The sequence below is a fragment of the Pipistrellus hanaki genome, assembly GCF_964339955.1.
Source record: "Pipistrellus hanaki genome assembly, chromosome: 19".
NCBI lineage: Eukaryota > Metazoa > Chordata > Mammalia > Chiroptera > Vespertilionidae > Pipistrellus > Pipistrellus hanaki.
In genome coordinates this window covers 3,321,906-3,335,630 of record NC_140521.1, presented here as the reverse complement: position 1 = coordinate 3,335,630, position 13,725 = coordinate 3,321,906, and the positions used below count along the sequence as shown (strand labels likewise).

The following is a 13,725-nucleotide window of genomic DNA, read 5'->3' as shown; positions in this document are numbered from 1 at the left end:
CTTTGGAGTGAGGGGCTCTCAAAACAACAGCCGCCGGCAGTTCCCGAGCCTGTCACTAAGCCAATGCAACACTAACCTCTTCCCGCACTTTCTCTCATGTCGTCCTTACAACACCTCTGCATTCACCCATTTTACAGATGGGCAAACAAAGGCTGTAAGAAGTCCAGTAACTTGCCCAAGGACACACACCAACTAAGAGGTAGGGCCAAGATTCAAAGCCAGCTCTGCTAGCTCCCGGCCACTCACTCTGCTTCTCGGGACCTGTCTTTTCGTCTGCACTCTCTGCCTTGACCGGAGCACTGAATTTCCTCACTTACCACAGATGTGAATCACTCGTCTCAGTGTGTGGCACTCGGTGGCCTGCGCTAAGGGTGGTCGCTATTATGATTAATTTATCACATGACCCTCTGTCTCAGCTTTCTCTTTTGAAGAAAGAAGAGCATTAGTCCCTCTCAGTTAGCTGGGGTGGGGGTGAAGCAGATTATTAAGTGGGACGCAAGAGCTGAGGCAGCTCCAGGTGGATTTACAGTGAGAAAAAGAAAACTTAGCGGGCTCTCATCGGGACTGAATTAACATGGTGTTTATCACAGAACTCGCAAACAAGGTTACTCAAGACCAGACGCACAGCACAGCCCGGGGCAAGGCCGCACGAGGGCATTGCTCAACCGAGGCGGGAGGAATCTGCCGGCCTTGCAGTTCGATCCATGGCTCTTAGGCCGAAGGAAACACACCCTCTCCTCCGAGAGCCTGGGGGCCCTGTCCCCCGGCCGTGGAAGCCAAACAGACCATGGTGACTTTGACCCTGGGCGCTGCGCAGGGCTGCCCCGCTCTGTTGAAACCTTTGGCCGGTTAGAGTACAGCTGGCCGTCCATCCATGGATCCAGGCCCGGTCACCTTGGCTCCAAGAAGGCTGATGAGGTGAGCTTGGAATCTGCTTGCATCTGAACATCTCCCTCCTCAGTGACCAAGCCTGCCGCCTCAACCACATATGAGGCCACCGATTCTGTCTACCCCCCTGCCACCTCCCTAGCTCAGGCTCCGGAGCTGCGGTACTGGTCTCCCTGCGCGCCCACCAAGCTTCCCTCTTTTATTAGACTCTGCCTTGGATCTTCCCTTGCTTAAAACCATCACTGATCTCAAATTTGGATCCAGGCATCTCTCTACGACATTGTCCTCAAAAGAAAACCCTCACACAAAAAAATCACCACTGCCGAAACCGGTGTGGCTCAGTGGATAGAGCGTCGGCCTGCGGACTGAAGGGTCCCAGGTTCGATTCCGGTCGGGAGCATGTACCTTGGTAGCGGCCACATCCCCAGTTGGGGGTGGGGGGGTGGGAGGCAGCTGATCGATGATTCTCTCTCATCGATGTTTCTAGCTCTCTATCCCTCTCTCTTCCTCTCTGTAAAAAATCAATAAAATATATATTTTTTAAAAATCACCACTGACACCCCAACACACTCAGCACTAATTCCCCCCCTCCAGCCTGCCCCCCAGGCCACACATGACAGACCCCTGCACGCCTTCCCAACCCCCCACCACGCTCTTCAGTAACTGTGCCCACCCGCTTTCCTCTCCCTGAATGTGCCATGGGCAGGGCCCTTGCTGAGCTCCGCTCCCCACCCCCACACCCCCTTTATCAAGCGAGGTCCACCCGGGGCCCTCCCACAGCCTCCAACACTCCCCTTATCACAGCACCCACCAGCCCTTCACAGTTATTAGACTCAATAAACTGTCTCCCTGCTCAACCACCAGAACGCCGTTTAGGGGCTGTCTACTCTCCGGCACATGGGAAGCGTTCAGTAAAACGTGGCTGGACCGGCATGTGAACTGCCGAGGAGGGCAGCCTTCGGGTCCTGGCTCAGCTGACCCAACAGACTCTCTTCGTCTGGTCAGCAGGCCAGTGTCCATCTCCCTCGGAAGGAAGGAAGGAAGAGCCGGGCAGGAGATGCTTACAGGGCCAAAGAGTATTTATCAGCTTCCTTTTCCCGAAAAGCAGAAATAACCACACTATGCAACAATATAAGACAAGCTTAGCAGATTTCAGCGCAGCACTCAGCAGTCTAAGACTGAGTCGTCAGGCCTGTGGGGAAATGTTTATGATAATGTCAAAGGAAAAACAGGATATAGACTCTGACTTCAACCCTTTACAACATGTGCCCAAGGGCAGGGACCAGACACACACACATGCTGTGGGGCTTCTGACAGCATCGTGTGCTTTCTTTTTTCCAAGAAAAAAATAAATCCCATTTAACAATTTTAAGCCACGGGGGAAATAGGGCTTTTTTTTTTTCTTCTTCTATACTTGGAGCTGATATTCTTCCTTTCTTAAATTCTAAAAAAAAAGAGGTCAATTTCTTACATCAACCGCTGAATTTTCTGGAGCCACAGGGTTAAAAGAGGCTCTGGGTGATTCCCACCACTGGATTCCAGGCCTCCACACCCACTACCACCCCCCCTCCATCTCCCTCCTCACGCCCCATGCCCCCCCCCCATCCCCCCTGCCCAACATCCCTGCAGGGAACAAGCAGAAGAGCTGGGCAGGGAAAGAAGAGACAGAGCCCACAAGGAAACAGACGGTACCTTTTTTAGTTGTGGTGAAATACTTTGAGTCGGTCATTTTGGTCCCTTCTCTGTGGCCAGACTCTGCAAGACAGAAGAGAGGGGTGACTTCCCACCGTGTTCCATCCATTTCCGGTTCCAGAGCCCAGGAGGAGGAGGACCCAGCACACGGCCGTACGGGAAGATAGCTCCTTTTTCTTTGTAACTTAACGTATTGGGTGACAGTGGTTAATAAGACTACATGTTTCAGGTGCACATGTCTAGGATACATTATCTGTATATTACAGTGTGTTTACCACCCCGAGTCAAGTCTCCTTCCATCACCATTCATTATCCCCTTATAACCTTCCTAGCCTCCCCCCACCCCCTAAAGATAGCTTCTGATCTCTTTACTGGACGAATGAGCTATTAGGTTATGGCTGGTCAGGTTTCAGAGGGTAATTCTGAAGGACCTCGCAAATTTTTGAAGGTGCATACCCTTTGACCCAATTCTACTTCTAGGAATCTCTCCCAAAGAAATGTTTACACAGGACATAAGGGTTTTCACTTCAGCACGGTCCACAGCCATGCGCCACTGGAGGGCCCTTAAATGCTCATCCATGAGGGCTGGCTAAAGTCTCTGAAAGAACCTGCAGATGTGAGCGCACACAAAGCCATGTCCTCAGAGAAGCCTCAGAGATCCTTCCCGGAGTTCTGAGAATGAGCGGACAAACTGAACAAGACAACGGGGTATCTGCCACCCAGGAAAGGGCTGCATGGCTTCAGAAGTCAGGCTGGAAAGCACACCTGGCAGAGGCATCCGGAACAGGAGAGTACCCTGTTTAACTCGAGGTGAAGTTTAGTCTCAGAGGGATCAGTGAAGGCCAACGGGGCTAAAAACCACAGGCCAAAAGAATCACAGAAAGTAAAAGACACCCCCCCCCCCCCAACATGGTAAATCTGGAAGGAAGTCAAAGCGAACAAGGCAAAGACTACCTTAGAGGTCTAACTCGACACGGTCCAGGAACCCTTCCTTCTCGATCGGAGAGGACTGGGAGGGGCTCCCCCTGATCTGCAGCTCAGCACGGTATCTGGAGCATTAAGTTCCCGGACCATAACCTGCTGGTGCTGAGCCCAGGCGGAGGAGAGGGTGGGAAATTGGGGGCGTTAAACGAAGCAGCAGAGTTTCAGGGTCGGTCAGGTCACACCGCCACAGCTGCTGGTGCCCTTCGGCGTTGAGCTTTGGATGACATTTCCTTTTACAGGTGCTAAGCAACCACGCACGCCCAAACTCCACTGCCACCCGGTACTGCCTGCCGCTGCCCTGCAGCATCCGTTTCGCATATCCCTCTGCAGAGGGCCCGGTGGGCCCGGTGATGCAGAAACTGTATCCCTCCGAGGTTGTTTTATACACAGGAAATTAAAGCAGAGGAGGAAGGGAGGGGGGGAGAGATGGAAATGCGTTTGCGGGGCTACCCCAGGACACGGATGTAAAAACCTCGTTTCACTGGGGAGAGACCTGCACCCGTGGGGCTGCGGAGGGCGGCTATCTCGCCGTGTCCTCCCACTGCAGCTGCCTCTTGGATGTCAGGGCAGGAGAGATGTTTCCTTCTCTCTGCAGGGACGGGAAAACCCTCCAGTTCAGCCCTAAAGGAGCTCAGACTTGTAGATGCCGCAGAAAGACCGCGGGTACCGCTCAGCTGTCACCACACAGCAGTGAGGCTGAAGGGGCCGAGACCGTGTTCTCTGACGAATCTGTCTGTGCACAGGAGCCACAGCTGAAAGCAGGCAGCCACTGAGGCCAGAGAAAGCTTGGGGTTTGGATTCCATCTTTGCAAGCGGTGGGGGCGCATTCAAAAGAGCAGTCATCGGAGGGAACTTTGGTCCGTGAGAGGAGTCACTTTTGCTAGGACAGCATTCTGAGCCGGGACACCCTCAACGGCAGCATTTCCAGGCCAAGGCATCGCTCAAAGGGCTAGCACAGTCCGAGGTAAGAGGAAGGACTGGCTTGAAGGGGTCACGAAAGAACTCTAAGGGTGATGGAAATTGTGTTTCTGGATGCTATTTTGTTGTATCGCTCCTTCAGATGACCACTTGTTCCGATCGATGGCACATGCACAGCACTTTAAAACGTACGAAGAAGTGGAAAATTGGGTTTCTGAACATGAAAAGTTCTATTGGGACAAATGACCTGAAAGATGGAGGAAATGTGTAGCTAGTGATGGACAGGACTATGAATAAAGCACTTCTGATGTTTCTCTTCAATTATCTTATTTTCTTTGATTAAAAAACTCCGAATTTTTAACTGGTTAACAGCATCTGCATACCGGTTAAAAATGTGGATTTTGAAATCAAAGAAAACACCTTTTTAAAAAAGTATAGTTTACTACCATTCCTGTAAAAAAAGAAAAACATAAATACCACACTTACAAATGCATTGACTTTCCTTGAAAGGGTGGATAAGAGATGTTAACGGTGATTTCCTCCAGAAAGGAAGCTGGATTACCAGGGGATGGGTGAGAGACTGACCTTCCGTCATTCACCTTTTTATATCTTGGGGATGTTGTGTGCCGGGCCTGTATCACCTCTCTTAGAGACAACACCGCTTAGAAAACCATGGAACTTCTACCCACGACCCTGTTCCTGCCCCGCGCTCACCCTTCAGCCTCAGCTCAGCACGGCTGCCCCGGGGGGCCTTCTCTGGACACAGATGGCAGAGGCCTCCCGACACGTGACTCGGTTCCTGTGGACTTCTCCCCAGCCCTCCTCACGGCTCTAATTCGGGACCTGCCCTATTTAACGCCGTCTGCCCAGGGACTGGCACTGTGCCTGGCACATTCCAGGAGCTCACAAACGTCTGCTGACAGGATTAATGAAAACACAGGTTCTCGGAGAAGCTACAAAACCAGAGGCCCATAACACATGAAGACAAGAGGATTCGCCGATGAGTGCCAGACAACGATGACTGGACAGACCAGGAACATACGCTGTAGCAGTGAACTTTCAACAAACATGGCCAGGCTGATCCAACGCCAAGATGGCTGCCAGGAAACCTCGCTTTGCTACCAACAGCTGTGTGATCCTGGGCAAATCCCTCCATCTGAGCCTTACTGCTACCAACTGTCAAACAAGAGAATTCAACGATTCAATGGCCTTTCAAGCCCTTCCTTGCTTTTAAACTGTTTTAAAAACAAAAGTGGGACTGCTCTGATGGATGTAGGGTGGGGGGATGGCTCATTCCACTCTCCCCTTTCCTCACTAGGGGCCCCAGGCAACCCACTGCTCCATGGGACAGAGTTTGACACCCGGTCTATTAAATGACAAATAAAGTTCCCCTCCCCCAATCTGGCATTCTATGACAAACCTATTTCCTCATCGATGAGCGTGCTTCCTGGATATGAAACGAGGAAATGGACCATGATCATTCTGACAAAGAGGACAAAAGAGAAAGATCCCGAATGCCACCAGGGCCAGCAAACCCTATTAGGTCTGCAGCAGGAAGAAAAATAGCAAGAAGCCAGCCATTCCCCAAATGGCAGCCCATGGCCCGGGGGATGACTGTTCAGGTCCCAGGGCAGCGATTCCTGTCCGAGCAGCCATGCCTGCAATCGGATGAGGCATGAAGCTGGCAGCACTAGCACAGCACACTGCACGCTCAGTGAACTAGCAGTGAATTAACGAGGGAGGCAACTGGCATGTGAGATCGGCCAGATAAGTGTTTGGGAAGGCAAAGGGGAAAGAGATATTTGGCAAGTTCTGATCCAGCTGCCAAGACCCATCTCTAAATTCAGGGCTGTCCGGGCAGGGAATACTGATCCCTGGACGTCTGCTTTGGTGACTTCCAACTCCAGTGTTGACAACTCTCACTTGTAAACCCTTGCTGGTGAATACCTGTTCAGAAACCTGCTCCACGGCACATGTTAGCTCAAAGACAGTCCAGACTAAGCCCGGAGAGTGAATAAAATGGGCTAGGACTCGTTTCTTCATTTGGAACAGAAAAGCCAAACTTGGATCGTCCCACATTTCGCCATTTCAGTTCTGCCTCAAGGGCAGAGGTTGATTTACTCCACAAATATTACGGTACTTTGTGTCATGCTCTGGATTAGGCCCTGGCCCCTATGAAGTGTTAATAGAGACCATGATTCTACCTACCATCTAGTAATTCTATTCACTGGTCTGCCTGATCGTCTTCTTTTAAAAAGAAAAAGTCCTCACAGGTAAGCAAACAAATTCACTTTACAGACAGGGAAACAGGGAAAGTCAACTTGATGATTAAAAGGTGAGTCAGGCCCTAGCCGGTGTGGCTCAGTGGATAGAGCGTTGGCCTGCGAACTGAAGGGTCCCAGGTTCCATTCTGGTCAAGGGCACACGCACGGGTTGTGGGCTTGATCCCCAGTGGGAGACTTGCGGAAGGCAGCTGATCCATGAGTCCCTCTCATCATGGATGTTTCTATTTCTCTCTCCCTCTTCCTGCCTCTCTGAAATCAGTAAAAAGATATTAAAAATAAAATAAAATAAAAGGTGAGTCAGCAGTAGAGAAACCAGATTTCAGACTTATTATCTGAGACAATGTAGTCACCAAACTCAGACAGACAGGCTCTTTGCAGTGGCTCAATAACGAGGAGAAAACACGCTGTTCTACTTCAGGGCGGTGAGAACTCCAGGACAAAGAGGGCCGTGGCAGTAGTAATGGGAAGGGAGGTGCATTATGGGCTGGACTCTATGTAGAGTATTCATAAAACCACCAGTTTACAGATGAGAAAACGGAAGCCCAGAGAGGTCACGGCATCTTTCTGGAGCCACAGAGCTAGACAATGGTCGTGCCAACACCCTCCACCCGTGCCCCAGAATGAGGTCCCACCTGTCCTGTACTGTCAAGCGACCGCATTGAAGGAAGCCCTGCCGACACCCCCACTCCAGGCTAAAGGGTATGTGAGATGAGTTGCCACACATCTCTGCAGACTCCCTCCCCTGCTGAAGAACAGGTTATTTGGGACCAGTCCATCCAGTTTGGACAGCAGAAACATCAAGTTTGGTAACGTGCCTGGTGAAAGCCTGTCCAGATGAGCTTGCCAAGATGCGGGCCTCCTGGGGTTTGGGTGAAAACGGATGGGTCAAAATCAATCTCCTACAACCCGCTAGCAATCAAAGGCCCAAATGAAAAGGGAACTAAGGGCAGGCAAATGCCACATGCAAATGTTCCCATATCAGCACTGAGTCTCTAGAACCTAATTTTAGAATCAGGTGCCAGTGCTCAAGTATCTATAAGCAATAATGCGTGGAAAGATCTGCTGTCAAGAAAAAGGGAAGTTCCCTGATGAGGCTTCTTCTGAACAATATCTAACTTAGTCAGAAAGGGGAGAAAGAGGCCAGAGACGACAAAGCATAGCTCAACACCTCAGTTTTCCCAGCTGTGCAATGGGAACACTTTCGGAAGGCCTGTCAGGGTGTGTAGTCCTCCATTCGGTACGTGTGCGGTGTGGAGCCCCACACAGTAGACAAGAGTGCAAGCCAAGTCCCAACATGGCGCCATGGCTTCTAAGGCTCCGTATGAGATGTCCCCCCTTCTGTCCTCTCACACATTCCCTCCCCATCATCACCTCTGGAGCACTCCTCCCCTGTTCTCCCCATCTCTCCCTCAGCTCCAGCCAGAGGGGCCTCCTTGCTGACCCTGGGACAAGACAGATGTTTCCAGCACAGGGCCTCTGCGCACGTGGTTCACTTTACCGGAGAGACTTTTTCTACAAGGAGCTTTATGACTTCATCTCTCTTCTTATTATTATTATGCCTTTTATTTTTTAAAGATTTTTAGATTGATTTTTAGAGATAGAAGGGAGAGGAAGAGAGAGGAAAACATCATGAGACCGAAACATCAGTCAGCTGTCGCCCGCATGGCCCCTATCGCCTGCATGGCCCCTATCCGGGATCGAGCCGCAACTTGGGAATGTGCCCTGACCAGGAACTGAGCCAACAACCTTTTGGTGCACAGGATGGTGCTCAACCAAGTGAGCCACACTGGCCAGGACAGTTCCTCACTTCTTGGCTTAAATGTCACCTTCTCACCGAGGCCTTCTTTGACCACCTTATTTAAGAGTGTACATCCCCGACCCATCCACCCCACCTCCCACCCTCCTTCTCTCCTCCTTTCGCTTTTCTTCAAAGTACGTATCACTAACATAATATAAAATGTATTTCTAGTGCCTACTTTTTCTCCCTCCATAATATAAATTCCATGAGGACGACGATTTTGTCCATTCTGTTTACTACTGTCTTCCCGGTTCCTAGATCGGTACCTGAGAAATAGCAGGTGCTCAGTAAATATCTGAATGACTAGTGCTCAGCTGTCCTTTTGGGAAAACGTCATGCTTTGTAAACCAACCTGAGCTAGAGGGCGGGGTCTGCCAGGGTCAGAGCTATATCTGCTCTGGCTGTCAAGCTATTTTGACAAAACTGAAATCGAATATGCTGGACCCCGTGGCCATTTTACAGCCAGTAAAGGAAGTAAATGTAAAGGAAGTAAATAAGTGATAACAGAAAGGAAAGGGCAAAGGGTAGATGATCAGGCAGCAACAGCTCCAATGGGAGAAATGCTCAGTGAGGCCAGGCCACCATCTCTTGCTCCCATAGGCATCAGATTACAGAGTTGGCCAGAGAGAGCTATGGGGGGCGGGGGTACATGTTCTGGGGGGCCGGGGGCCAGGGCAGCTCTGACACAGGCTATGAGCTATGATGTGAGCACAGTGAGGCCCTTCCTTCTGCTTAGAACCCTCCAGGCCCACAGGCCTCCTTCAGTGTCCCTCTAATTACCAAGCTCTTCATTGCCTTTGCACTTGCTGATCCCTGCCTGGATTATCCTGTCTGGCTTCCAGAGGGACTGCTCCAACTTGACCTTCAAATCTCAGCTTAGATGACATCATTTCAAAGATACCATCCCTGCATGCAGTAAGTAAGGCATTTTCTGTCCTCACTCCCCACTGGTCCTATTCATCTGTGTACTGACCACCTCCAACATGCCATAAACATGTCTACATGATGGGGATGCGACAGGGAATGGAATTTCTGGGAGGATACATCCTAATGGCAGACAGGAACCACAAGCAGGATAAATAAGTAGAATATGAAGTATCTTAGAGAGTAATAAATGCTATGTAGAAAGAAAGAGCAGGGAAGGAGGGGAGGAAGCCTGGGGGTGGAGGGGAAGGTTGAAATTTAACCAGGATGGCCACAGAAGGCCGCCTGGAGAAGGTGATAGGTGACATTGCCATGGCATAAGAGACAGTGCAAAGGTGGGAGTGTAACTGCCTGTTTGAGGAAAAGCGGGCGATGTGGCTCAAGCTGAGTGAGCAATGAAGGGGGAGGTGGGTTATGAGGTCAGAAGAGAATGGAGGGAGCCTTCCAGGCCAAGGTGAGGGTCTGCTTTTTGTTGATGAGCTGGAAGCCGCTGAGGGTTCTGAGCAGGAGTCCTGAGATCTGACTGAGAATTTCAATGTCCAATACCTGAGGGGCTTGTGACCTAAAGCATGTCATACATACAAAGCCCTCAGCAGTGCCAGCCTCCTAGTACTTGATAAATGTTAGCACCTCCCTCTGCTCCCCAACCCCCAGGTCTCGGGGGCCCTGAAGCATGCTGGTGGCTGGCTGGGTGGTAGCAACAATAGTTTGAGAGTGGTTATCCCACCACTGATCAGATTTTTCCCTATCCCCCTGGGGCGACATGGCGATACATCTGGAAAGTTCTCTGAATTCCTTACGAGTCAAGGAATCCTGAGAGTTCAATGCAACATCCCACTCATCTGTTCACTCACTAAACACTTACTGAGCACCTACTGAGTGCCAGACCAGTTCACTAGGTGCTGGAGATGCGGACCGTCAAGACAAGTCCAGTCCAGAGACTAAGAGCCATTTACTTAGAAGAGAGCCAAGTAAGCAGTCAATGACAACCATTGTGATCAGAGTCACGGGATATCAAAGAGGCATCTGGTTCAGACCTGCATGGTGTGTGGGAATGCTCAGATGGGAGGCACCGAGTAGGGGTGCAGCAAAGGGAGGACGGTGACAGGAAACGTGTTTAGGCAGTGGGATCAACACAAAGCAAAAACACAGAGGTAGAGTTGGAGTTTTGCCGAAAAGCAAATGCGTGTAATTGGAGCTTGGGAAGAGGTGGAAGGTGGAGTAGGAGAGATGAGGCGGAAGAGCCAGTCCAGAACGTGTAGGTCATGCTAAGGAATGTGAGTTTTAGCTTGAGGGCAATGAAGAGCCACTGATGGATATTGAAGCAGGATTTTTTTTTTTTTTGATAAAGGGTTCCCCAACTGCTCAAGTGATCTCTTCTCTCTGGAGTTATCTGTTCCGCTGTGTAAAGAGAAAAAGAACACAGGAACAGTTTCTGGGTTGGGATCATTTCTAAGTGACCTTTAGGCAAAAAGGCCTATTCAGAAAAAGAACCATATCCAGGTAACAGACGCCCCGCCACTTTTAGAAATACACCGAAGTGCAAGCCCACCCCCAAGCCATGACTGCTCCCGGGAGGACGGGAAGTGAGCAGTGAAGACACGCCACAGTTTCAGAAGATGGCGAGAAAAAAGATGCCAGTCCAAGCCCAAAGCCAGCAGGACCAACGGACTGAACGGAGTCGGAAACGCTTTTAGGAAGTGAAACGAGAAGGGTGGGCGAAGCCCTGTGTCTGCAGAAGGAAGTAACGCCCCACAGACCAGCGGGGGGACAGGCCAGGCCCCCAGCAGGCACCCAATGCCAAGGTTAGGGCACCCCTACAACAGGCTCTGCGCAGATTCCTCCTCTAAGCCCGGACACACAGGATGAGATGGGGGGGCTGGTGTTATTTTAGAGCCGAGGCACAGGAGGCCAGCCCAAGTAAGTCTTCCAGGAAGCTGCTGAGCCGGACTTGGGGACCCGGGGCCGACGGATGGGGAGTCTTTCAAGCCGCTCGGGGTGCAGCCTCTGCTGAACCCACACGCGACAGACAGTCTCTACACAACCGCTGAGGCGTCCGCGTCCGTGGGAGCGAGCGGCGCGGCCCTCCCTGCCAGTGTGTAGGAGGCCAGACCCGCTGCGGGCTCCGCTCAGCACGGGGAGCCAGCCGCTCCCGGCTCTGCTCAGGTTCCTGCCGTCGGCCACCAGCCGCTCCGCCTCTCTCGGAAGGATGGGGATAAGGTGACAAGATTAAGTTTCTGTGAATTCAATGGAATCGGGAGAACAGATCCCAGAGTGTTATTGTTGATGTTTTTTTAGTTAACGGTACTGCGGTAATATTTATATCACAGAAGCATGTGGAAACCTTCACGGGTTCATGAAGTCTTATAACACCCGGGAACTGCTGTCTGGGAAAGTGAAGTGTCTGCAAAGGAAGAAGGCTCAGGCTCATCATCAAACCACATCACCATCTTCCAGCCGGGAAGCCCCGGGCCTGCCCTTCCCGCGGAGAGAATGGTCTTCCAGGGACCCTGTGGTTCCTCTTTATTCCTAAAGGGATGCAGCTGGACCACTCTCAAGAAAGGCTCCGGCCGAAACCGGTTTGGCTCAGTGGATAGAGCATCCGTCTGCGGACTGAAAGGTCCCGGGTTCGATTCCGGTCAAGGGCATGTACCTTGGTTGCGGGCACATCCCCAGTAGGGGGTGTGCAGGAGGCAGCTGATCGATGATTCTCTCTCATCGATGTTTCTAACTATCTCTCTCTCTTCCTCTCTGTAAAAAAATCAATAAAATATATTTAAAAAAAAGAAAGAAAGGCCTCCGAATATTCTAAAACTCATGGATAGCCTGTTGGGTGTCTCACACTTCCCCAGAGTAGAGCGGACCTCCACTCTTGCCCTAAAGGCAGTTAGGCAGTCACCTAGAGGAATAGCCCTCCAGTGCCCCTTGTGAACATCAGACAGAGAAGCAGTAAGGCCACAGGGTGACCTCCATGAAAACAAGCTCAATGGCAGCTAAAGATACTAAATAGCACGAGGCCCCAACCTGGCCCGGGCTTCTCTTGGGTCTCCGCCCTCTGCAGGTGCCCGAAAGCCTGGGCAGGAACCCCGATTCCGGCTCTACCACCGCCTGACCTTACATGTGTGATCTAGCCTCTCCGTGCCTCGGTTTACCGGTCGATAGAAGGGGGAGGACACGGTCGCTCTCTCCCGGGGCTGCTGGGCAGTTTCAATGCCCGGGACACGGGAGGGGCTCCGTAACCAGCTCCGAGCACTTGCACCGGCATGTCTGGCATTAACACAGGGTCCCCAGATCACTGGATCCTGACGGCGCCAACTACAGACCGAACCCAAGTCCAGCCCGGGGCGGGCGGCTGTTTCTTGGATTTTTTTTTTTTTTTTCCTTTCGAACCTTGGCAAGGAGATAAAGCTTAGCCTTGAAGACCAGGAGTCCTCAAGGTGGCCGGCCCTGGGGGGGGGGGAGCGTGAGGGGGAACCACGGACGCCAAGAGGGAAACCAAGCGCACGCTCCCGGGGCCTAAGTCTAGGAATCCGTCCCGGAGGGCGCCTCGGGCGGGCTGCGGAGCCCGGCGGCTGCGGCGCAGGCCCGCGGCCAAGTGGGCGTGAATGAATGGACCCGCGGTCCCTCTGCCTCGCGGGGGGCCCGGGAAGCCCCTCCTCCGCGCTCCCGGCTCCCCCACGTCCTCTCGTGACCTTTGACCCTGCAACCCCCTCGCCTCGGATCCCCCGACTCCCCCGCCCCGCGTCCTCTCCGGCCTCGCCCGACTCCCTGCTTCCTCACCCGCAGGTCCGAACGGCTCCCGGCGGCTCGGCGCGGCTCGGCACGGCACGGCCCGGCTCGGCTGGGCAGCAAAATGTCCGCGGCCTCGTCCCCTCCGGCTCTCCCGGTGCGACAGTGCAGCCGGCTGCTCCGAGCCCCGCGGCTGTCACCTGCCGGGCGGAAGTGAGCCGCTTGCGCAGGGGCACTTCCGGTGGACGCACGGCCTGGGGGCGGGGTCAAAGGTGCCACCCGGAGGGGGCGGGCGCCGGGCTCGAGGGGCGTGGCCAGGAGGGAGGGGCATGGCCACGGGAGTTAACCCCTTCGTGGCCGCGGCGCTGCTCCGCCACTGCGTCTCGCAGGGCATTTAGGAAAAGTGGCCGGCTTCGGCTAAGTCGTGGAACGTGGGTGGGAAACATCGTCGTAGAGACTCTGAGGTCCGTCTCTTCCTTCTGTGCTCCGCACGGAAACACGGAGGCT

The 13,725-nt window shown here is 52.6% G+C and overlaps 1 protein-coding gene across 2 annotated transcripts in view; it reads right to left on the bottom strand.

Moving 5' to 3' along the window:
* The window catches only part of AP1B1 (adaptor related protein complex 1 subunit beta 1), a 35,351-nt gene extending 21,905 nt beyond the window's left edge, over positions 1-13,446 (bottom strand). For both annotated transcript variants that reach the window (XM_084867534.1, XM_084867535.1), the window contains exons 1-2: positions 13,270-13,446; positions 2,581-2,643 (exon numbers count right to left, since the gene is read on the bottom strand). In XM_084867534.1, the coding sequence (XP_084723660.1) occupies positions 2,581-2,617 (37 nt within the window). In that variant the 5' untranslated portion in view covers positions 2,618-2,643; positions 13,270-13,446. The remainder of the gene's footprint in view (positions 1-2,580; positions 2,644-13,269) is intronic.
* Between the last annotated feature and the right edge of the window lie 279 nt (positions 13,447-13,725).